Genomic DNA, 26,283 nt, shown 5'->3' with positions numbered 1-26,283 from the left:
TGGTCCAGCTTCACATAATGGAGAGTAGAACCACACTAATCCTATGTGAAAAGCTGAGACAAGGCAACTGAGGGATTCTGGGTAAACTGGGGCCCCATTTGGTAATATGTGCCACACATTTAAGTTTGGTAAAGAAACAGGAATCATGGAAATGGGAAACAAAGATACAGCTCAGCTGTGGAAGCGAAGAGGAAGATGTTGAAATGTATGTAATGCCTTTTACTATGACTTGAAAAAGAGTTTGTGCTGAGAGGGAGTGTACTTAATGGGCACTACTATGTATTTGATTCAGATAGGAAATACTAACCTATTCTCATGGTAGTTTCCTATTGTGTTGGCGTGTTGAAGGTACAGTTATATATATTTATTTATATATATAGAAATACATATTTTTGCAAAAAAAAAAAAAAAAAGTAGGTTCCCATCAGCATGTTTATTCAATATGGGCTAAGTATTTTATAGTTGTGCTCATGTTGGTTGCATTTAACCAGTTTTATACATGATTTCATTACTGAGCACATGGTGCTTTAGGAGCAGTTCAAAGATATTTCATGGACATGTGTTTATGACACTTTAAAGCAGGTTAAATGCTTTTGCACCGCTTTAATGGTGTTGGTGTTTGCACGCATTGGTGGTGTATTGTGCATTAATTCCAGCCACTGTAGCATGTTTGGCGGCGTAATGCACCTTAAATGACTTCGGGGCACAGCAAATTAAAACACCTCTGAGGAGTTTTAGTTTGCTGCCCTACAGCCATGGAGTGAAGCACTGGGCACCATACAGCTCAGGGACTGTACAGGCATCCCTGTGCAGGCAGCCTGGCAGCAGCCCAGGAAGGCAGGCTCCACTGAAGGAAAAAAAAAAGCAGCGAGTCTGATCCCCCTCCCCCCAAGCCTTTCTGCCTGCATGAGCTGTGTGAGGACCAGGTCCTTCCCTCAGTGGCTGCGGTGACCCCTGGGACCGCCCGAGCTGGGTGCCTGCGGGTGGGTGCTGCCTTGGGGGTGGGGCCCTACTGCTGCTGTGGAGGGAAACACCAGCCACCACCACCCCACCGCAGGCCAGAGACCACTCCGCCCACTGACAGCTCACCTCCCCTCCCTACCGCCAGAGAGGCAAGTAAGACACAGGTGTACATGACATGGGGGTTTACTTCACCTTAAATTGAAGTGGTGTTTTTTAAAAACCCACTGCTTCAATTTAGGGATCTAGTTTCATCTACACATGCCTCATGAGGTTTCCTTGTATACAAATGTAAAGTAAGTGGCTATTTTCCACCATGCTAATTTGCAAGGAGAAAACTTCATCTTGTATTTGAGTAATTATAGTAAATCTATGTGATGGTACCCTGATTGGGAGTGCCTTCAGGTTTGAGGGGACTGTGTGGACCCCTCTTTTGGAGTACCTGGGACCTGAGTGTTCAAGAGCCTCCATAGCTTTTGTGACTTTTAAATAACCCTTTCCCCTAATCCACTCATCAGTTTACTTCAGTTCCTGGAAGTTGAGCAGGGTTTGGTGCATCCCAGGCTCATTTGGAGGCTCCAGGGGGCTATCCAAGCACTCCACTGCCTCCAATGGAAGAAAATTGACAGCTCTTTAAAAGTGGCAGAGAGCTGCCTTCTGAGCCCCTAGGCCCCAAGTCCACAGAAACAGGGGTCTAAATAGTCCTCCCACTGACCTGGCCACTTTCCATCCCACATAAGTCTAGGATGTATAGAACCTTGGTCAATCACTGTCAATGAAAGGAAATTGACCAGCTCTTTAAAAGCATCAGGGAGCTGCCCCCAGTAAAGGACACTGCAATCAAGTACAGGCAATAGAGGTTGAGACAGTAGAGTTCTGGTTGCATACCGGGGCAGCCAGTACCAGGTGAGAGTTGGGGTGGGGAAGAGGGAAGGAACAGAGCAGTGTGGGATGCCTGAATGTTCGACCAGATGCCAGTCATAGAAAGCTTTGTATCCACACATAACACTAAAGTAGTTCACACAGAACCAGTTCAAAATAGTGCTTTATTGTCCAGGTATACTTCTGAAACAGTTTAGGAGGTTTAAACCACTGTAAGATGGCATACACATCCAGGCACTTGTGGTTTAAACTGCATTTAAATTGGTCGTAGTGCTAAGTCTGTACTCACCCTAACTGTTATGTGTGCCTTTGCCCTAATAGAAAACAATAAATGCAGTACAGGATTGTAGTTGAATTCTTGCCCCTTTCTGGAGCATTTTGTTCTTGGCTTTGGTGCCTCCCCAACTTGAGACTAAAATCAAGAATGCAAAAATCATGTGGCTGGTAAGAGAACAGCTTAGTGATTAGGCAACTCAGCTGGGATGGGGAATTCCCTGGTCTCAAGATCTCTGTTTTGTATCCAATGACTGTCTGATGTAAAATGCATAAACAATTCTGGAAGCAGGGTTGAGCTGTGGCCCACCTTCAGCAGGAGTTGGAAGCTGCCCAGTATTCAGTATCCTGGTTATTAAAGCACTCTCTCAGGAGGTGGGACTTGTGGATTGAATTTCCTCAGGCTGAGGAGGGCCTAAAATCCATAGTTCTCATTTCCTGGGTGAGCGCTTTAACTACTTAGCTACTATACAGAAGTCAGGTGCCATCAAGAGCTGTGTTTATGAGAGAAACTGACTATGGCTGCTGTGTTTAGTAATCAGCTCAGTACCCTCAGTTTCTGCCCAGAGCACATCTACCAAATTAGGCCTCCCTTGGGAGTTAGGTGAAGTTTAGACACCACTCCATCTCATATTTGGCACTCAGTAGATCATGGCCTCTAGCTGATTAGGCTGGGGTGCTTCTGTGCATGCACAAAACTCTATGTTAAGACATAAAATGTGCATCTACACATACAGTTAAGGCAATGAAATAAACTGGCACAGTTTGTACTGTAGTTAACTGCTCCCGAGTGCAGCATCTGCACGTATGCCCAGATCAGCAGCAATTTTTGCTGGAGCAGAGCAGCCTTGGGCTGGCAGCAGACTTGGGGAGTCATCAGTCATCCTCGGGCTCCAGGTGATGGTATCAGGTGGTGGAGGGGCATGAGAGTGCTGAAGTGCAGAGCTGTTCAGCAGGCAGCCCTCGTATTATCACCCTTGTGCCCCAGCCAGCCCCTGTCACTGTCTACACATGTGTTTCAGTGGAGTAAGTAACTGCACCCTAAGATATACTGTCCCCATCTTACATTGGAGTTAATTAATTTACTGCACGCTAATACTGGAACACATGTAGACAGTGAAGCTTTACTACGGAGCTGATTAGTCAAGTCTTCAGGAAGTGCAGTAAAGCTCTTCAGTAAAGTATAGATGCAGCTAGAGGGAATTTGAGGTCATGTGTATACTGCCTCCAGCTGTGCTAGGGAGCTATTGCAGTTAAGTACGTCTGCTCCAGGCAGGCTGCAGCCCCAAAGTATAAAGCAGATGTTGTTTGGTACATGCCCAGGTCATGTTCTTCACTGCTATGAGGCTCTCTGTCTTGGGCATGTTTATTGGCATGTGCCCAACACTGCTTTAATAGTGGCTACAGTACAGTTTTTCTGTATTTGCTACAGTGCCATGGACTGGGACTGAGTTAGCATGGTGTAGTCAGAAGTGGCTTAGATATGCCATTTCAATCCAAAATGTATTTGCTACATTAGTTTTGTGGCCACTGGAACAGGAATATTCTGGATCACTTTCTTTTACTAGACTCCTGAATTCTGTCTGAGTCCCTTTTAGACACCTGGTTTACCAAACTAGATTTGGGATATAGTAGTTAAAAGGAAATGTATTTCAAATGTTTTAGCCCTCTGATCATGGCTTATAGTACCACAACATTAAATTAAAATAATTAGCAGCTAATATTTTTTCAACAGTTCTTTCCATGTAACGGTTTTCTAAAGAATTCTCTTAGGTTGAGGTTTTAGTCCTTGCTCTCATTCATCAACTCCCATAGAAAGCATGCAAATAATTTTCTTAGCACAGATTTTTTTTTTTTTTGAATCACTGGTAGAAATTGTCTTCCATTATGATGTTATTCATAATGAGGACTAAACTCATATTTCTAATTCTACTAGGATTCTTCAGACTTCACCTCCTTTCTAATCAGTAGCTTGCCGTAGACTCTGACTGGATACTAAAAATATCAGATTGAAATGGGTAGTCTCTGAAGCTTTGGAAAATTTCACATTCCAGAGACTTTGATGAAAGGAAGCATTTTAAAAGTAAGCTTAACTGTGATTGTTCTTGCCATCAAGATGTATTCATTATGCTTGTTAGCCTTCCAAAGAATTGTATAACCGTATTGCCTCTTCTCAGTTAGAATAAGCTCATGGTGGATCATGACTAAGCTCCTAATGAAACCCTTTGGAGACTAAGATAAATGATTCTCTAATTTGCTTTCTTTTAATACAGTGACAAATTTTGGGTCAGAATTTAAATATCTTACTTCAACTGATGAATAGCTAATTACCTAAGCGCCCTTGAGACTGCTAGAAATTGCCATGTGTGTAACTGCTCATTTATGGGTGTCTAGAGTTTACAACTTGGCCCTTTCTTTGCAATGGAATCACTGTAGCAGTTTAAAATCATTCTAGACCAGTGATGCTCAACATTTTGGCCTGGTAGGCCACATTAGGCCTGAGGCTTGTCCGTGGGCTGGATTGGACCTGGCACACTGGGATCAGGCCTCAGGGCTTTGCTACTGCCTGCACCTGGGAACCAGGGCATTGCGCTGGCCTTGCCTGGTCCTGCATGTGGGTTTCATCCTGTGGGAGCTCTCTGCTGCCTTTGCCCAGTTCCATGTGCATAGATAGAGCTCTGGGGTCCCGTGCCAGTTCTGCCTGGTTCCATGTATGGGGCCCAAGCTCCAGGGGCCCTGCACTGCCCCTTCCCACTTCCACTTACTGTGATCAGGGTCTGGGGGCCCTGCACTGCCCCTATGTGCCAAGATAGGGCCTTGCACTGCCTGTGCACCCAACTTAGTATGCAGGGCTGTGATCCATGGGGCTCTCCACAGACCCCTAGGGTGCCCTGTGGGTCAGATGACATGGCATAAGGGCCAGATCTGACCCACAGACTGGGGCTGAGCAGCCCTTTTCTTGACATAGCTAAATTTGTCAGTCCTGGTGTTAAAGTGTACCTATTTTTATTCTTCCTTGAGTCAAAATTTAGTAACATTTGTTTTTGTAATATTTTTCTTCACAGACTCCAATGAATCAAGCCTCAACTCGTTCCCACTGCATTTTCACCATTCACATCTCAAGCAAAGAGCCAGGATCTGCAACTGTCCGACGCTCCAAGCTACATTTAGTTGACTTGGCTGGTTCAGAGCGTGTTGCAAAGACTGGAGTTGGAGGCCAGCTACTGACAGAAGCCAAATATATCAACCTGTCATTACATTACTTGGAACAGGTAAATTTAACATTGTGTAAGATTTTGTTTTTTACTTGGGTTTTTGTTTAGCCATTTGCATTACTTCTGAAATCTCTATTCCCTAGCTCTTATAATTTCAGGACCACATATATTGTAATGTTTCTTAACTTTTCTACATTGGTGACTCCTTATTGAAAGGAAAATATTTCTGCAAGTCCCTCACATATTGAAAGAGAAAGTAAATGGGCACATCTACACAAGACACTTTCCTGTGAAGCAGAATAATTAGCTGTACAGTAAAGCATCACCGTCTATACATATGAATAAATTAAGGCACAGTACACTAATTTACTGATCTGCCAGATAGTCCTGTCAGAGACAAGTGGTATCTGACAGTGCAGTAAAATACTGTGCTTAAACGCACATGTAGATGGTGATGTTGGGATTAGTTTACTTCAGCTCAAATTGAGCCTGAGTATATTCAGTTGCATTAATTGCATGTAAGTTACTGTGCAGTAAGCGGTTTTTAAGCCGGTGTCTACACGTGCAGGTGTTACAGAGCAGTTACACTGTGTGTGGACCAAACTGGAAGTTAATCCCAAATCAGTCAATACACACAGTGTTACTGCGCAGTAATGCATCTATACATGTGTTACTGTGCAGTAGGTGCTCGGGTGTAAATTTGTTACCTGCATCACGCAGGTGGCAAATTTATGCCCAAATTGGCGTAAGTCGCCATCGTTACTACACAGTATGAGCACACACGTGTAGACGCATGCCTGCACTGTGCAGAAATTTTCAGTTATTGCACAGTAACCTAAGTTACTACATAGTAAGTGTGCACATGTAGACATGCTCAGTGTGTATCAGTGATAACAATGGTAACAAGAGGCACAGAGCAAATGCATACCACAAATCAAAAATATAGAAAGCAGACCAAAAAAAGCCATCATGGTTTAATGGAAGAAATACAGTGGTAATAAATTGAAAAAAGTCTTCTTTCAAAGGGTGGAAATCAAGTCCTAATGAGGAATATAAAAAAAGAGAACAAACTGGCAAATCAAATGTAAAACCATAACAAGACAAGCTAAGAAAGAATTTGATGAAAAACTTGCTAGAGACATAAAAGGTGACAATAAAAATTTGCTGAAGTACCATATTTACTCAACTATAAAATAGCTTCCAATAATTAGATTCTATAAATGCAAAATTTATAATTTTGTTCTAATTTTCAGGTATAAAACCTAATTATTGGAGGTTTGCCTTGCTACAGCAAGAGAAAAAAATCTGGAGAGGACCAGGTAGTCCCCCTACACATCTTCCCCCTGCAGTCCATTCCTCTCTTTGTTACTGCCAGACCGTGCTCCCTCTGATCCTATGGAAGTAAAGGACACATGAAAACACAAACCTTAAAATAAATATAATTTACCATATAGGCAAATTATTATAGGTACCTACATATTTAGTTCGTTCAGAATTGATGCATTTTACATTTTCTGAAACTCCTGCAAGTTTTAGCGCAGGTACTGTACTCTACAAACACATTTTTAAGTAGTACTTTTGTACCTATTGGGTGTGTCCACATATGCCCCCAATCTGGTCACTTCATAGTCATTTGGTACTTGCTTTCACAAGTTGCTTTAGCAAATGTTACCCTCATGCCTGGCCAGCCCTCCACACCCACCCATGCAGCACTTTAACAAGTACTAAATGACTGTGCAGTAACTGCCATTACTATGCAGTCCCAGTGGTGCATGGGTCATTTCCAACCCTACTGCGCTGTAACAGTGAGCTACTGCAGAATAGCACTGGCGTCACAGTTTGTGCCTACCAACACTACATCACTGTAGTGATGAGCTACATCACTATAGCTTGTTGCTACTGCTACTTAGTGTCTCATGTAGATGCGCGCACTGGGTGCATCTATACATGCTCTTACTGTGCATGAATAAATTCCAGAGCTTATAGCTCTGGATTTTTTTGCTTCTGGACATTCCATTTGAATATATGCCTGGGACCGTAGCACATTGAGCTGGGTTGGAGCAGCCCCGGCTGGCAAGTGGTTCCAGGGGTCAGTCTCCCAGCCTGGTGAGAAGAAAGCAGAGAAGGAACTTCTGAAAAACTGGAAGCCAATTACACTTCTTAATATGGACTGTAAGTTAATGGCAAAGACTCTGGCTTTGAGGATGAAGAAAAACCTCCGGAAGACACTACATGAAAACCAAGTATATGAAATACCAGGTAGAAGGATCTCGGAAGTGATCAGTGTGGTCACAGAAGTGGTGTCCCATATCCAAGAGAGGAAGACAAACACAGTTATAGCAAACTTAGATTTAGAAAAAGCATATGACAGAATGGATCATGATTACATATTTGAGGTGCTAGGAAAAATGGGATTCCCAGAGAAATATATACATTGGATAAAGTTATTGTATAGAGAAGCAGAGAATCAAGTCCAAATTAATGGGCACCTAAGCTGGACTTTAAAAATCTATACAGGGGTGAGATAAGGGTGCTCCGTGTCACCACTCCTATTTGTATGTGGTATGGAACCATTAGCACAAAGAATAAGAAAAGACAGGGTCATAAGTGGAGTAAAGATATTGGGGCGGGGCATAAAATCCTTCCTATACATGGATGATATAAATGTAGACTTTCGATGGAAAGGGTGTTAAAGCATACATCAGAGTATGGAGAAGCTACGGGGGGGTAAATTAAATTGATCAAAAAGCTCCATAATGGGAGTGGGGAACTGGAGGGACTTGGAGAAGTTGGGCCTTCAAATGAGAGAGAGAGAGAGAGAAATCAGTGTGCTAGGGATCCTGATGGATGCCAGAGGGAAAGGTAACACGGTATGGGGTTCTGCACGAAGAAAAAGGTTTCTGTAAGTGTTTGTTTTTTGTGGGAAGTTGATGTATGTTGCTTAAGGGTTTAATATATGTAGATGTATGTGTGTAATATGTAGTTGTTTCTGTGTTATGAAGCCTTATGGGTAGCTCAATATGGGTAGCTTTGTAAGTAGAGGGTGATAAGTGTGTTGTTAATAACATTTTGGGGAAAAAATGGCTCCCATTGGCATGTTTGCTCAATATGGGCCACGTGTTTTATAGTTACACTCAGGGTTGGCTGCATTTAATGAGCTTCATAGTTGGTTTCCATTACTGAGCATATGCTGCTTTTGACAGCATGATCTAATGATCAAGAATGAATTTAACGAAGTATGTGAATATAAGGCAAGGGGCTTTTTTCCTTATGCTGATTGTGGGGGAGAAACCTTACCCTGTATTTGAGCAAATATGGTACATAAGAAGCTGAAGACCTGCTGGGGAGTCAGTTGGGTCTTTGCATGATCAGGCTGCAAAAGCAGCTCTAAAGAATGAAATGGCTATTGTTGAGAAACTAAATGCATTCTGTTTTCGTTGTGGAAGATGTTAGGGCGATTTCCTTACCAAATCCACTCCTCTCTAGGTACAAGTCTGCGGAGCTGACCCAAATTGAGATTTTAGTTGATGAGGTTGTAGAAAAAATTGATAAATGAAACAGTAGAAAATCACCAGAACCTAATGGCATTCATAATAGATCCTGGAAGGAGCTCAAATTGGAAATTGTCAAACTCTTAATTATAACCTATCGCTAAAGACATCCTCACTATCAGAGGAATAGTTGCCAATGTGAATCCAGTATTTAAAAAAGGGCTCTAGAGGGGACTCAGGAAACTATAGACCAATGAATCTAACTTCAGTTCCTGGAAAACTGGTAGAAACAATAATAAATAAAGAATTGTTCAGCACATGAATGAACATGACTTGCTGGGGAGGAATGAGCATTGTTTTGTCAAAAGGAAAACATGTCTCACCAAGCTAAAGTTCTTTAAGGGTGTCAATAAGGAGATGGATCAGGGTGACCTAGTTAACATAGTATATCTGGATTTCCAAAAAGCCTTTGGCAAGGTTCTCCATCAAAGGCTCTTAGTGAAGTTAGGTGGCCATGGGATTACAGTGAATGTCCACTCATGGATTAGAAATTGGCTTAAGGAAAGAAAAAGAGTGAGTACAGGTTTCCCTTGCTTTATGCGGGTTCTGTACGTGTGAATTCACTCTTATGCAATGACCCTTTTTATACCAAAAATTCATTATATGAGAGGTAAATTCACTCTTATGCAATAGGTATGGCAGAAGCCTGCAGTCAGCTGCTTTGTACATTGCATTGTGAGAGTGACGCACACCAAAATAGTCTCCTGTGTGGATCTGTGCTCCTCCCTCACTGTCTGCAAGACATGTTTCTGTGGTTACCATCCCCATTATGGCTTCTAAGCATCCCGCTACCTTGTCTCCTACCTTTCTCCCTGGACCATCAATGAAGCCTTCATCACCCTCTCTTCACACCAGCTAAACATTCACCACCACTCTGTGCTTGTGTGTGCTGTCTGCTGTTGGTGAGTAACAAAATTGTCTTGTAAAAGTGGTAGAAATGGGTCTGGAGGTCAGTACAGTCAAGGTCTTAGAACATATCCCTATTTGTTACATGGTAAAGTGGGTTCCCTTTATGCGAACTCGAGTTATGCGCCATTTTCCATGAATGCATGTACAGCATAAAGCAAGGGAAACCTGTATAAGTGGTAAGTTTTCAGGATGGAAACAAATAAACAGTTGGGGTGTGTGAAATGGGCTGTATTCGATTCGGATTTAGCCCGAATTGGGGACAGTGATTCAATTAGTTGATTTGGATCACTGTCCCACTTCGATTTGTCTGATTCAGCCATAGACACAGCTTTAAATGTTTTTTTGACGTACCTTGATGTACCAGGTGATCAGCTGCGAGGGGGCCCTAGGTGCCCTCCCAGACCCAGGAGGCACCAGTCTCTGAGCTGGGGGGAAGGGGAGAGGTCCCCTGCGTGCTCCCCGGCAGACCCAGAAGTGGACTGGAAGTGCTTCTGGTCCACTTTCAGGTCTACTGCCGAGCATGCTGGGAACCCCCCATGCTCCTGTGGGATGCTCCATCTGCCCCAGCATTTCTGAGCCTCCTGGTACCTTGAGGTATGTAGAAAAAACATTTAAACCTGTGTCTATGTCCGAATCATCGAATCTTTCCGAATCTCTCTGAATCGATTTGGGGGGTTCCGATTCAATTTGGATCCGGAGATTTGGCTGCTGAATTGGGCCAAATCTCTGGTGAATTGAATCGGTGACTGAAGCTTCACCCAGCTGTAATAAAAAGCAGGGTCCTCAGGGATCTGTGTTAGGACCAGTGTTGTTTAACATATTCATAAATGGTCTGGAAAGGGGGGTGAGTAGTGAGGTGGCCAAATTTGTGGATGACACAACACTAAATTATCCTTCTTCTTTCCTCTCTTGTCTGGTCTAAATGGGGTTGCTGTTGTGGATCCTGGCTCTCCACTGGTTTTGGTCATATGTATCTTCTTCCAGCTCCTTTCTCATGTCCCTTTCCACTATATCTCTCCATCTCATCTTTGGTCTTCCTCTTCCCCTTCTCCCTGGTAGTGCCATTCTGGTAAGTTCTTTTCCCACATATTCTTCTGGACTCCTTTGATCGTGTCCATACCATGCCAGTCTTCTCTTTTGTACTTTCTTAAATGTGTCCACTGCTTTCAGCAATCCTCTGATATAAGTATTCCTCACTTTATCTTTGTCATTCCACGCATACATCAGAGCATTCTCATCTCTGTCATGCTCAGTCTCTTTTCTTGAGTTTTCTTCAGGGATCATGTCTCCGCTTCTTACAATAGTGCTGGATGTACACATTTCGTAGACTTTCCCTGTCGGCTTCACTGGTACTCTCATATCCCATAACATTCCTGTCTCCAATTTCCAGTTTCTCCACCCTGCTGTTATTTGATGGTTCAACTCTTCATCTAACTTTGCATTCCACTGAATGGTTGACCTAGATGCTTGAACTCATCACCCTTTTGAACAAGTTTTTCATCTGTTATCACATTTCCAATATCAGGTACCTCAGAGAAATCACAGTGCATATATTTTGTTTTGGATTGACTAATCTTCATTCCTCTTCCTTCTCTCCATTGGTCCAATGCAGCTTGCACTTCCTGTAGATTCTCAACTCAAATGACCACGTCATCTGCAAACATCATATTCCAGGGCAGTCTCTTTCTTTTTTGTTCAGTAAACACATCCATCATGACCACATACAGGAACAGGTTCAGAGCTGGCTCTTGATGTATGCCCACCTTCACCTCAAAACTGTCTCTCCTGAACTGCTCCTCAGTTTCGTTATACGTTTCCAATATATGTACTTGATGGTTCTGACATATTTCTCTGGCACGTCTTTAACTCTTAGGCACTCCCATATTTCCTCCCTCAGTTCATGATCATAGGCTTTCTCTAGGTCAATAAAAATGAAATGGATATCTTTATAGCCGTCCCTGTATTTCTCCATCATCTGTCTTATTGCAAAAAACAGATCCATAGTGCTTTACCCTGGCATGAATCCATCCTGGCATTCTCCAATGACCTCCTTGGTGTTTGGTGATTCTCCACCGCTCTTTCCCATGCTTTCAAAGTGTAAAACTTCAGTTTGACTCCCCGGTAGTTGCCACAATCCTGGACAGCATCACCTGTATGTTTGAATTTTGGCACCAGCACACTCCCTCTCCATTCAAGATCTTCTTTGTTGCAAATATTGCTTTAAACAGCTTTCACCATATGTTGAGTCCTTCCCCCAAGACTTTCCAAACTTTCACTGCTTTATCATCAGGTCCTGTTGCTTTCCTGTTCATTTTGTTCAATGCTTTTTTCACCGCTGCTCTGTTGATGTCAGTCACTATGCCTTGGTTTTCTGTGGCACTTGCTCTCAAACGTCTTGGGTTCTCTGTTCATCAGATCTTCAGAATAGTTCTTCTACCTGCCCTTAATCTCTTCTTCATTTTTCAACAAACTCAGATTCATCTTCAATCATTTTCACGTGCATAACATCGCTTGTCAAACTCGCTTTTCTTTTAGAATCCTTTACACTTCCTCCTGTTCCTCTTTTGTTTGTAGCCTTTGGTACAAATTGTCCATTGCATAGTTTTTGGTCTTAGCAACAGTCCTCTTTGCCCTCTTCCTCTCCATTTTGTATGCTTCAAAATCCAGAGGGTCCCCTGTATCTTCCGTTGCTTACATTTCTCCTTCTTCTCCCTTACCACTTCCTGGACCTCCTCATTCACCACCATGTTTTCTTCCAAACAGGCATTGTTCCAGATAACACTCTGCAGATTTCTTTTCCCACTTTGCTGATATTATTCACTGCCTCTTGCCACCAACTTTCAGGGTCTTCTATTTCTTCAATCTTCCAGCACTCTTGCTGTGAGAGCCTCCCTTGTTTTATTGTCCTGCTGCAATCTCCACTGCTTAATTTTCTGCATTCCTTGATATTTAGTATGCCTCACTCCTTTCACCCTCATATCCATGACTACCATTCTATGTTGTATGACAACTTTCTGTCCTGGGGTCACCTTGCAGTCTTTCACCTCTTTCTAGTCCTATTTCCTCACTAGCAAATAATCCACTTGAGTTTCTCTACCTCCGCTCTTGTACATGATCAGTTGTTCTTCTTGTTTCTGGAAGAATGTATTTGAAATAGCGAGACTGTAAGGTACCTTGAAGTCTACTATCCTTTCCCTTTCTGAATCCTTGTCCCCCATGGATCCTCTTGTAGCCATCTTTACTTTGCCCAACATGTCCATTGAGGTTTCCCCCTGCAATGACACTAAATTATACAAAACGACAAAGACCAAAGCAGACTGTGAGGAACTGCAGAAAGATCTTGCACTATTGAGTGAGTGGGCAACTGGGTAGCAGATAAAGTTCAATGTAGATAAGTGTAAAGTGATGCACATGGACAAGAATAACTTAAACTATGCCTACATTATGATGCGCTCTGCATTAGCTGTTAGCACACAGGAAAGGAACTGGAAGTCATTCTCACCAGTTCAATAAAAACATAATCTTAGTGCTCAGCAGCCATCAAAAAGGCAAACAGAATATTAGGATTTATTAACCAGTGAATTGTTAACAAGACAGAAAGTATCATCATGCCCCGTTTAAACCCATGGTGCATCCAGTTCTGGAACACTCTGCCCAATTCTGGTCCCCACATCTCAAAAAGGATGTAGAAGAACTAGAGAACGTACAGAGAAGGACCACAAAAATGATTAGTGGTGTGGAGGGCCTCCCTATGAGGAGAGACTAAAGGGGCTACAAGAACTAGGGATCATCAAATTAAATGAGTAGGTAGTAAGTTTAAAGCTAGAAAAACTTTTTCAAATAGTGTGTAATTCAAGTATGGGATTCATTGCCATGTGGTATTGTGGAAACTGACAGTTTAACCATATTCAGAAAGGAATTGGACAAATACTTAAAGAAAAGGTTCAGCAGCAGCTATTGAACATGGGAGTTAGGGCCACAGCCTCTGTATCAGAACTTCCTAGGCTTTAAATGCTGAAGGCTGCAAGTGGGAGAGGAATGAAAAAAACACTGGCCATACCATGTCCGCTCCCTGCCACTGTGACACACAGGATACTTGGCAATATAGATCTATGGTCTGACCCAGTAAATGCCAGTTCTTATGTTCTTAAGTGATAAATCTATGTAACATAGTATATGTGTGTTTACATGTGTTTCAAGACATTGACAGAGATCAAATTGAACTTTTAAAATGTAGTGTACAGAAATCAAGGGAGTGAGATTGTTTTTGCCTTTTTTATAATCAAACTTTCAAATTTTATGCAGTTTCCCTGAATATCTTCATCCTCTCCTGCAGGCAGAGTTATGATCTACAGTTTGAAAAGCATTGAATTTCTATGTTTCATTAATTTTTAAACTTAATTCACATAAGTGTGATTAAATATCTAGTTATTCTGAACAAGAAGTTTGAATGCCCAGTGTGACACGTAAGAGCATACACTAGGCTCACAACAGTGTATATATCATTATACTTTGAAAGCAGATACTTTTTTATATCTGTGCTCTTTGGTTTAGAGATGCCTAAAAGCCTATGGAAATTGCACACCTTGATTTCTAATTTCATATATGTGAAGTATTTCAGAAGTGGGAAGATTAATTTTGTTTTGATGCAAAGGAGGGGATACCAGCGAAGAGAGTGAGCACATGACCAAGAACTAGGAACACTTAAGTCGAGGTAAAGATTCAGGAGTTTTCTAGCTCCAAGTCCTATGCTCAGTCCTTCTATTAACTCTCATTCATCCCCTGCATCAAACATATATTTCTCTTTACTTCATAATACCTCACAACTTAATTCCAATCTAGTGATCCTTCCTTATCTTATCACAACATGGATCTCCCAGTTTTGCTCCACTATCCTTGCCATCCTTGATTGCTTGTTTGTCCATTTCTACTAACACTTTCACTCCTCCCATATAAACACACACGTTTTTGGGGGGAAAAATCTTTTACAGAATTTATAAAGCCACCTCCTTCTTCTCCTTAAAAATCTCTTTTTAGTCTCACCCTTTCTATGGGAGATGAACCATTGCAATCACCACTGTGAATTGTCTTGTTTACCTTATACAATTAATCTGAAACATCCTATTATAATGTACCCTCTCTCTCTCTAATCCCTTATTCTCTTAGTTTGTTTCACTATCTGCTATAGATTATGGGTTCTTTGAGACAAGGACTGACTTCTCTCATGTGTTTGTGTAGTGCCTAGGAAATAGGCTTTTACATGACTAAGATTTGTAGGTGCAACCACAATAACAATAATAGACCACCACAACTTCTCAGTGCTTAATCAAAAGAGCACTGTTATGGAAAAGATAAAGTTGCTAGGTTAAGGTATTACAGTCAGAACAGAACAGTTACTTGTGGATTAGAGTTTGTATAAAGTTACATTATTGCAAAACAGCTATAATGTAAACAGTTTAGTCATTTATTAAGCATAAATAAGTAGAAGGAACATTTAAAACATTATCAAACTTCACTTTAATGATTCCCTTTATTCTGCTCCTCTTTTAGTGATTTATTAGTCTTTTAAGAGGGAAAAATCTGTTGTTTGACATTTTGCCAGATGCTATTAAGAGCTCTTTTTATATTTCTAATTGCTGAAGTTCAATATTGCCTTTGTTTCATCTTAAAGAAAGGTACCCAAGGGAATGAAAAAAATGGAAAAGCCAAGAAGATGCAGTTTCTGTTAACTAGTAACATAATTGCTGGAAAATTACAAACACTGCATTCAGTTTTATTAGCTACTCTGAGACTGGGTAAACTTTTACCAGATTATTTAAGGAGTTGTTGTATTTTTTTAGTTTTCCCTTTTAACTACCCAAAGCATTCATCCTGGATGACCTAACTAAGCTTTATTATGTGGAAGCTAAAAGAGAGATGCTGAAAAGAGGTAGGCATTGGGTACTGATAGAAATTTACAAACTACAAATGTAAAAATTGATGGAAACTTACAAACTAGGGAGTGGAGTTGTAATAACCTTTTGATCACTTCCTTGCTTTGACATTTGACTCTTTTTCCTGACCTGGTCAGGACCTTTTTCAGAACCAGAAAAAAATGTAGTAGTAAGTCCTCAGTCTCAGCAGGTTGTGGGGGTGATGACATCCCTGATGGTGAAACTTTTTTACACTTAACTGGTACATTTCTAATTCCTTTTCTTGTTCTGTTGTTCCAGCAGGCTTATGTTCAATCTATACATTGTTTCATGCCATCTAATTTTTCTTTTATTAACATCTCATGTTAAAATTTGCTGTGTTACTCAAGTGTGAGTTACAAGGGCTCTTGAAATGTTCTCATTATAGGAATTTTTTTGGTGGGGGGGACCTTAAACACATTTGCACTAGCTTTTTCAACTTCATTTTTTGCTTATAATGTAATGAAGTGGTTATATGTTTTTACATAGCATGGTTATGGATCTCCATGGACTTTAGTTACCTTTTACCCTACTTTGGACAATACAGAATTTCAGCTAAGTCTCCACAATACTCATCAATACGTTATTGTTACTGTATACATACTTTCTTGTTGTTGAGTTAATAAGTTGGAATATCTTAATTTTGGTTTACTTTTTTTCCCCAAAGTGCTTGATTTTTGGTAAATGTAAGACCTCACACCTGCTGGGGGACTGAAGTTCTTTTTTATTTTTGAATTGCTTTCATAGTTCAATAAATACTGTGCTTCTTGCCAGAGGTTTGTTAGTTTTGGAGGTCTGCTTGTGAATACACTACTTTTTTTCCAAATGTTGCCTTAAAAACATTTGTGTGTCACAATAACAGGGTGCATCTTGGTTCACACGGCTGATGTACAGTTAAAAGGAAAAAAGAATGAAGAAATGTATAGATTGAACAAGTATGACCCACTGTGAAACTCAGATTTTTTCACTTTATTATAGGAGAACTGTATTCTGTAATATAGAGAGCAAGGAAGAGTGAGTGTGACTATGTGACTTGGTACTTAGGACACTCCCCTTGGATTGGGGGGACACATGCCCCCAGTTATGATGCCTGGACTGCTTCTACATTCTATATTAGACAGTCATGAATAGAAATAATCCTGACAGCAGGAGCTGGAACCTCACGAGTGCCATAACTACTGAGCTATGGAATTGCACTCACTCTTGCTTGTTCTCCTTCTAGCTCTATGAATCTTGCACTCTTCAGTGCCCATTAGGCTTGCTTGAACAAGAGGAGCAGGAACCCCATAATCTAGGGGCTAGGGCACCATATGGAAAATAGAAAATGTGGTTTTGAATCCTGTTAAGATAAGGATCATTTAGAAATCAGGGCTGTCACTTCTTGGGCAGGTGCTTACTATCCTATTGGGCAAAAGATGGGCTCAACCACTCCCAGATATGTTGAGCCAAATACTGAGTCTGTTGATGTTAACTAACCAAGAATTGGAGTAACATTTTATGAATGCACAACCTCAATGATTTTATTGATGATATTGATTGAAATGGTATACAGTATTTGTATACCCTGCACCTGGTAGACATGGATTTAGCAGTGACTCAGAAAATTCAGTTTCTATCTAAGATCCCAAAATCTCCTTAGTAAGGACTAACACATGATTGAGTATGCATGCAAAATGTGCACTCTTTTAGCAGACTGAGGGACATTGCTAATCCATAATAGATTCTGTTTGCATCTCATCTGGACTATTAAGGTGCTTTTTAGTCATTGTTAGGTCCTTGAATAGCTTGAGCTGGAACTTAAATAACCCTTTAATGTTTCTTTCTGTCTGCTGTTGGACTGGTGAGAGTCCTTTGAAATTGACAAAGTTCGGCAGAAGATAGCACTAAAATTGAGAATAGATTTTTAAGTCAAATTTAAAATGTGGACTGAAGCAGAGAATGACCTATAAATTATGGTCATACTTATGTAAGTGACTATGAGAAATGAGCTCCTTCTAGGTCAACTGAGTTGTTTTATTTGTATATTCAAAATCCCTCATTTATTTTTCTGACAGATAATGTAATCTTTAGACCTATTTTGTATCATTTTGAGGTTCTTTATATTAATATTTATAAAACATTTTGAGAAATTTAGATTAATGGTGCTCTAAAAGGGTAAAGTATTATCATAATCCTTATTATTTCACTACACACTACTCTTATTGGCCTACAGAATAGATACAGTTGGGTAAAGCAAGTTAGTTTCTGACTTGGATCACACAGCATTAATGATAATAGTTGCTTTGGGAGTGATTTACTGTACTTTAAAGAAGCCTTAGTGAGAGTGCAGGAACAAACCATCCCAATACACAGGAAGACTAGCAAGTATGGCAGAAGACCACCTTTGCTTAGCAGGGAACTCTTCAGTAAATTAAATCACAAAAACGAAGCTTATAAGTGGAAACTTGGACAGATAACTAAGGAAGAATATAAGAGCATTGCTCGAGCATGCAGGGATGAAGTCAGGAAGGCCAAACTGCAACTGGAGTGGCAGCTAGCATGGGATGTGAAAGGTTACAAGAATGGTTTCTACAAGTATGTTGTAGCAAGAGGAGGATCAGGAAAAGTGTGGGTCCCTTACTGAATGGGGGAGGCAACCTTGTGCCAGAGGATGCAGAAAAGGCTGAAGTGCTCAGTATCTTCTTCACCTCAGTCTTCACAGGCAATGAAAGCTCCCAGACTACTGCACTGGGCAGCACAGCTTGGGAAGAAGGTGAGCATCCCTCAGTGGTGAAAGAACAGACTGGGGCAGGGGCAGGCAAAATATGGCCCACGAGCCAGATCTGGCCTGCCAGGCCATTCAGTGTGGCCCACAGGGCACCTAAAAAGTTTAGAAAATTAATATTTATCTGCTTCTGGCTGCCTGTCAAAGATAACAGGAGCCAGGGGCAGTAGGACCCAGGGGAAGCTGACAGGACTTAGGCACAAGGCCAGCCAGGCCCCACTCCCGCCAGCCCCCTCCCACCGCAGCCCCCACAAGCGGCCTCTGCCTGCCTCTGCTTTCACTGCTTCCCTGTATGCCTACTCCAGCACCACGTGGCCCCAGGTTACATCACTGGATCATGGGAGCACACAGGACCATTCCAGTACCCCAGGGCCAAGAGTGGGAGGGAGTGTGTGTGTGTGTGTGTGTGTGTGTGTGTGTGTGTGTGTGTGTGTGTGTGTCCATGCAATGAGGGAGGGGGAAAGAGAGTGTGTGCGTGTAGTGAGGGAGGCACAGTGTGTGTGCATGTATTCACAGGGCCATAAGCACACCCCACCATAAAGATGCACCCATACACTCCCTTGCACTGCTGTACACGCAGACCCCCATACCCACACCCCATCACATACCCCAGCCACCCTCTCTCCACATGCATCCCCCCACAAATCCCATACCCACTTACAACCCACATAACCACACCCTGCCACATGCTTCCTCACCTCACCCCCACACCTATCCACCCCCCCACCAAACACCCCACACACACCCACACCCTCTCCACATACCCACACATGCATAGCCCCACACAAACCTATACCCATGCCCCCACCCCCTACAGCATACAAAAGTAAGAATTAATTTTAAGCTATTGTGTGATCACCTCTGTGTACACTACAGAAAGACACATAAATCAGGACAACAATATTTTTTCAAAATCAAGTTAATGGATGCTGTAAATGTTTGATTTTTAGAATATAATTTGGTATTTTTCTGGTTCTGAGATGGCAAAACCCCCTGCTGAAAGAAGTATTTCCAGGACCAAGGGGAAAGACCTCTAGTGGCAAAGGTCAGGGGTTAGGGGTGGGACTTCTGGTCCCAAGATGGTGACCAGGGAGTGGGACACCTGTCAAGGGGCAGGGCTACCCATGTGGCCCTTGACAACTTGCCAAAACTTGGTAAGTGGTCCTCTGCCCAAAATAATTGCTTCCCTCTAGGTTAGGAACTACATAGAAAAGCTGGATGTATACTAGTCCATGGGGCCAGATAGGATGCACCTGAGGGTGTTGAGGGAGTTGGCTGATGTGATTGCAGACCCACTGGGGTAAGTGGGGGGGCTGGGGCCTGGGGGTGGAGGGTAGCTGGAGTTCCCCTTCAGCAGGGATGAGGTGGGGCAGGGGCTGTGGGTTGGGAATGAGGGACATTGGCAGGGCTGGGGGCAGCCCTGTGGGTTGGGTGTGGGTCATGCTGTCAGGGCTAGCAGAGAAGCCTGCAGGGAGAGCTAACAGGGTGGGCAAGGACAGGGCAATGAAGTGTGGGTGACACTGCCAGAGCTGGTGGGGAGCTTGCACAGAGCACCAGCAGGGCTGGTGGGAGGAAGGGCATAGGTTTGAGGATGGGCAGCTTGGGCCACGTGGGGTGGGAGAGAAACATATGGCAGCAGCTAGTGAATTAGTAGATAATTATATAGCACACAATTAAGCTACCATTAAGATACTTTTTTTAAATGATAAAAATACTGTTTAAAGAGTGTAAGGTTAGTAAAAGCAGCTGTCCTTTACTGTTCTGCATCCAAGGTTCTCATGCTGCATCCTTTCAAGCAATACAGACACCAGGTTTGACTATCATTTAGAACTACAGGGACAACATTCATGTCACCACCTGCCTAAATATTAAGAGTTAATGGCCTGAATTCCACTTCCCAAAAATTACCTTCCTAAAAATATGCTGGTGTTCTCCCCTTTCATCTGAGTTCCCTTGCTTTTAATGATGTCATTTTACAGGCTCATATTTCATTCAGATCTCTCACTGTGTGAAACTAGAAAAGAAGAGCTGTGACTAATGTGAGCGCTCAGCTCAAACTAGGTGCATAGTCCGGAACAAGCCAGGAGAGCTGTGAAGCAAGTGTAAATGTGGACACCAGAAACAGATACAGCTCTCCCATGAAAGCAAAAACAAGAGAGCCCCTCTACATCCCTGCTCTCATTGCTCTCATTTTAGTTGCCTCCGCTCCTGAGGACTGGGGCTGGGGAACTGTAGCTTGGGCATTAGTGTTGGCATTAAGCTTTTGTCAATAAAACTTTTTCAGGACTGCGTACCAATACATGCATTATGTAATGTTTAATAAATAATATATTGCATACAATTTTCTAATTTTATTTCTTTAATGATAGTATTATGATGTGTTTGTGTGTGCACATGTTCACATGCACACACACTTTGAAGTAATGAATATGGATCTTAAAATTAGAATGCCTTAAACGTCTAAAATTATATCAATATTCTTATTGTTCATTTGTAAATCATGATTTTAAGGTCTGATATTGCAACATCCCACCAAAGCTAGTACAAAATGCTTTAAATCATTAGTAAAGATAAATTCTTAGTTTTTAAAAATATGTAAAGGTTCTTCTAAACTTGATGGGCTTTAAAATGCTGGGTTTCAAGGGTCAAAGTCCATGCCAGTAATCTAGACCTCCATCAATTTACACTGGCAGAGGATTTTTCTTGATCTAAATTCTTAATCATTTTTTTTGTGTCCTTGTCATAAACTAGATGCTTTTCCAGAATCATGCACAAGCAATGGCTCTTTCCATTACTGCAGTGAGTTCTTCCTTCAAATAGGAATCGGCAAATAGTTTGCACACACAGCTATATGGGAAAGGACTCTCTGTCCCTGTCTCTACCCCTGCCCCTGCTCCCTGCCTGATCCATGCACTGTCCCCTGGCTCTGAGTTCCCCCACCCCCACAGCATGCAGACAGGAAGGATACAGTTCAGAACTTTATTGAGTAGCCTGTGGCCTGCAGGTGGGTGGGCATGGGCCTCTCACACATGAAGAAATGTGTCGCTACTGGCAGCCATGTCCTCCTCCGCACCAGGGAGAAAGGGGAGGACAGGGGCTTGTAGTGCTGTAACAGGTAACCCTCCAGGAAGTGGTGGAGTTTGCAGGGCAGCCCAGGCTTGCCCCCTGCACCATCGTAGCTCAGGGTCCAGAACCAGGAGCACAGGTGTGCCCGGGGCACCAGCAGAATCAGCAGTAGCAGGGCATAGTGGCTCAGGCACCCTTCCAACTGCACAAACAGCTGGTCTGGGGGCACCTCCTTGGAGAGGCCCTCTTCAGGGAGGACGGGGGCACAACCAGCCCCTCACCCCAGTTATCCGGGAGCCCTGTACACCGCAAACCCGGGTACCAGGGGATGGGTACCAGCACAGCAGAGCAGGTGGCTTGCCAGGAGAGAGCAGAGGGAGTGCAGTCTGGAGCCATGGCAGAAGGTGCTGCGAGCCGCGTGGTCTGCCCTACCCTGGGAAGGGGGTGGGGGAGACAGGCTGCCTGCAGCCAGCACCTAACAGGCCGCTTGCCCCAGGGAAGGAAGGTGGGGGTGTGGGGCTCAGTCAGCAGCTACCAGGGCCCAGGCCTGCCTAGTCAACTTACCATGGCACAGCTGACCCCCTATTTGAGGCCATCCCCTGTTGGAGAGCATCTTATCTCTGAAATGTTGCAAACTTACAAAAAAGGCTTCTGCCTCTTGCCTCTGCAGGGCCAATATCTGGACATGAGGGAGAACCCACCAGCCCCAGTGAAGATGCTGCCTCAGGGTCACCGACTCCCACCACTGGAGCAGTTCTACATATGCTGGTTGCACCATCAGTGTGCCAGGGACCAGACCCTGCTGCTTCAGTGGCTGGTGGTGGTAGTAGAGGAGTGGGAGGCATGGGAGCAGGCCTGGTGGGTGAAGAACATTACCCGGATGGAGCCATGGGACCAGGTGCTACGGGACCACTGGGCCTGGATGGAACCCCTGGAGTGGGAGCACCTGGAGTAGCTCCATCAGCAGGGGATCCTGACCGCCAGGCCATGGAGACCCTCCTGTCCCTGGCAGCCGCAAACTTGCCCCCACTGCCTGGCTGCCACCCATGGCCCTGAAGGTCCCTGTGGTCCTGCCCGCCGCCCCACAGCAGGCCCCTGCCTGGCCCTGGGAGGAGATCCTAGGGCACCTCCTGCCTGGCAGACTCCCCGGCCCAGCTTCCCCCCAAGATCTGCCGCCACCCACCTGGGCCTGGCCCCACCATTCCCCTCTGCACCACACAGCTGAAGACCTGACCCTGCATGAAGCCACTACATGCTGGGGTCATCATGGTCCCCAGACCCGTGGGGGAATATCCAAGGGCTGGGGTGCTGAGCACCTGCCCCAGGTCTCTGCCCCCTAGGGCCCCTCCATGTCTCTCAACTCTGGGCTTGAACAGCCAAAATATTGTAAATAGTTTTCAATATAGTTCACCTCATATATATAGAGTGCCTCTTGTAAGTGGTTTTTTTATTGTTGGTGGCTGGGGAGGGTGGTGGAAGGGCACTGTTTGTTGAGAGGTGAGGGATGGTGGTGGGGGTTGTGAAGGCAGTAAAGGTTTTTTTGTTTCACCTATGTGCATGTCTTGAGAGTGGTGCTGGGGGTGGGCAGAGGTTAGGGGGTGTGTGGGTGGCAGGGCAGGGCAGGCAGGCTGAAGTGGGAGTGCAGGAGGGGGCCAGGCAGGGCCTCTCGCAACTGGTGCTCTGGCTCCCTCTGGCAGTCATGTGGCTCTACTGGAGCCTGGGTGGCGGGGGATCCAGCTGGGGCCAGCAGGACCAGCAAGATGGCCAACAGCAGTGCAGGGCTCTGGCTATCGCTGGTAGGGGCCAGGTTGGAGCAGTGGGGCACTGGCACTGGCAGGGGCAACCGTGGTGTAGGGAGGCAGGGGGGGCAGGGAGAGAGCTGAAGCATGCTGTTCCTGCACCCTGGGCACATGGCTCCTGGGCAGGGAAGGGATCAGGCTTCCAAGATGGCTCCCAAGTGCTGGAGGCTGGAGCTCCCCCCAGTGGCCTTAGGGACACATGGCAGGGCTGAAGGGACTTGGGACTAACTTTTAGTGCCATGGCTGGCTGGTACCTCCTGAATCGGGGGGGCACGTCCTCTCCCAGCGGCCGATCGCACTGAACGGGAAGCACAAGTGGGGCACCCGGAAGTGCCAGTGGTGCTTCTCTTAGCACCCCCACTCCCCAGCTGGCACTCTTGGGGGGCACCAGTGCTCCCACCTGCCCCCACTGTCCATCGCATAAGCAGGGAGTGCTGGCTGTCAGGGGGTGCACCAGCGCTCTCAGGGGGTACACACACATCCCCATGCATCCCCTATGCGTCACCACTGTTTAGTGTCAAGTGCACTAAGTTTAGTCCTAAGTCTCTGCATATGTAGACACCTGCCAAAAATCATTTAATGTGCATTAGCTTAATGCCTATTAAATTTAGTCACATTTATTTGCATGTGTAGACACGCCCAGTGTGTAGCTTTAAAATATTTTTACATGTACAGTTTTCACGAGATTCCATAGAAAGTAAAAGAACAAGCATCTGAAGGAGAACAACGCAACTTGAGAATATGTATTTTTGAAAACAATTTAGTTTATGTAAAGGAAGCTTTTAGTGTAATGTCTACATTTTTCTTCAACAGTATATGAGAGGAAATACCCCTATGAACTTAATTTAATTCTTCATATACAGTAGCTTGTATGTTAGTGAAAATTTATTAAATGTCCATTTCCTTTTTGCTGAGAAATTGCAAAACAAAGCTAAAGCATGACAAAACCCATTTTTATATGGTGTCTTTGACCCAGATCCTGCAAAGTCATATATGTATGCCTAATTTCTAAGCATGTAAATAATTAATTTGAAATCAACAGATTTAAAGGTAAGCACAAATATAAGTCTTTGCAGCTCAGGGATTTAGGTTGTATGGCAGAGTTTTTTCTCATTCTATGCAAATGGTTATGTGCAGATTTAAGTCTTGTGCATTGCTACTGTTTTTAGGTAATAATTGCCCTTGCTGAGAAACATCGATCCCATATTCCCTACAGGAATTCTATGATGACTTCGGTGCTAAGAGACAGCCTGGGAGGGAACTGCATGACCACCATGATTGCAACACTCTCTTTAGACAAGAGAAACATAGATGTATGTTATCCATTTCAATTAACAGAGTACTCTGTTTTCACTTGTAAAAGCCCCCCTGAATTTGTTATAGTTTATATTACACGTATGTAGGCTGTCATCAATGATACACTGTCCCTTTAAAAATCTTTCTTGCCATTACCTCTAGAATGTCTCTGGAATGCAGCCCGGTTAATGGAAATTATAGTATGATTGTTAAATATCGTCACCTTTGGTCCAGTCACTGATTTTATGTGTCAGAGTTAAATCCTGATTAATTATGTACGTGCATATCTTGTCCATCAGCTAGCTCTAACATATCCATTATGAATGGTGCTATTCCTTAAATAAGGTCAAATGAGGAGAAAAACAGATTGAGCAGCCATTCCTAATGATGAACACAAGAAAATTCAAAATGTTAACACCAAATTCTTCATGATGAAGTATCATGTGAGTTCTTATTGGCCAGAAATTTTCCCAGCAACGTGTTGATAAGGGACTGCAACCCTGACTGTACTTAAATCTATGGCAAAACTTCACTCCCATAGACTTCAATGGAGCCAAGGAGTTTATCCATTTGGTATTGAGGAGAACTGAGGGTTTTTTGGCTGGGGTGTTTTTGTCTTGGAAGGTTGTATTTTTTGGTCTTTCTGCGGCTCGGGTTTTTTAGCAGCCTTCACCAAGTTTCCCATCCTTGTGTACATTAGTCCTTATTTAGTTTAGCATCAGATATATTCTAGATGTTTCATAGCAAACCCATAACCTTCCATAACATCAAAACATTCTAAAATTAATAGAAAATTAGATTATTCTCTGAAGTACAGTAGAAAGAACTAAGCTAGTTAAGAGATGATAATCTTTCACTTTACAGAAAATGCTAGTGTAATGTTAAGTCATCTGAAAAAAAAGCATGTCCTAATTAACTCAGGTCAAGCACCCAAAATTAATGGATATTTTTTACCTTGCTTTTTTTGGAGTTTCATTAGCATTCTAGAAAATGAGCACAATACCACCCCTCCCTTCAAAGTGATGTTTGAAAACTAATTAATTTATGTTTATGAAGCTTTTGATAATCACCATAGAAAAAACAATCTGAAAAATAATCATTTTTCCTAGAATAGGATTTAAATAACATGCAGCCTATAAGGACCAGACATTAAACGTTGAGAATAAAACAAAGTATTGACTAGCTGCTCAATCAATAATTATCCTTTGTGCTTAATAAGAAGGTTCATTTGAGAAAAATACTATGTTATCATGTAATAACTGCTTTCTCACAAGAGAGCTGAATTAGAATTGCACAGGCAGCCTTAGCTCTGGCATATCCTATCTTTTGAGTGCTTGACTGTGCAACATTAATATTATTCTTTTAGGGCGTGTCTACATGTCGCCATATGGTGATGTTGCTACAGTGCTGTGCTTTAGTACTCCCTTTTGGTAAAGCATGGCACAGTATGGGCAGTTACTGTGCCATGCGCACAGCACATGGGTAGTTTTCACTGCTACGTTGCTATAGCGGTGCACTATACCAGGGGAGTGAGCTGCTACAGTGACATAGCTGGCTATCATGTGTAGACCTACATGATTGCTACATCATCATAGCGTGTCATACAGTGACATAACG

At 43.2% G+C, this 26,283-nt stretch overlaps 1 protein-coding gene across 3 annotated transcripts in view; it reads left to right on the top strand.

Moving 5' to 3' along the window:
- KIF6 (kinesin family member 6) overlaps nt 1-26,283 on the top strand; it is a 436,353-nt gene that overhangs the window by 139,610 nt on the left and 270,460 nt on the right. For all 3 annotated transcript variants that reach the window (XM_019483065.2, XM_059717038.1, XM_059717041.1), the window contains exons 7-8: nt 5,181-5,387; nt 24,540-24,683. In XM_019483065.2, coding sequence (XP_019338610.1) covers nt 5,181-5,387; nt 24,540-24,683 — 351 coding nt within the window. The remainder of the gene's footprint in view (nt 1-5,180; nt 5,388-24,539; nt 24,684-26,283) is intronic.

This window comes from Alligator mississippiensis, chromosome 1 (genome assembly GCF_030867095.1).
Source record: "Alligator mississippiensis isolate rAllMis1 chromosome 1, rAllMis1, whole genome shotgun sequence".
NCBI classification, from domain to species: Eukaryota; Metazoa; Chordata; order Crocodylia; family Alligatoridae; genus Alligator; species Alligator mississippiensis.
This window is presented reverse-complemented; position numbering and strand designations above follow the sequence as displayed.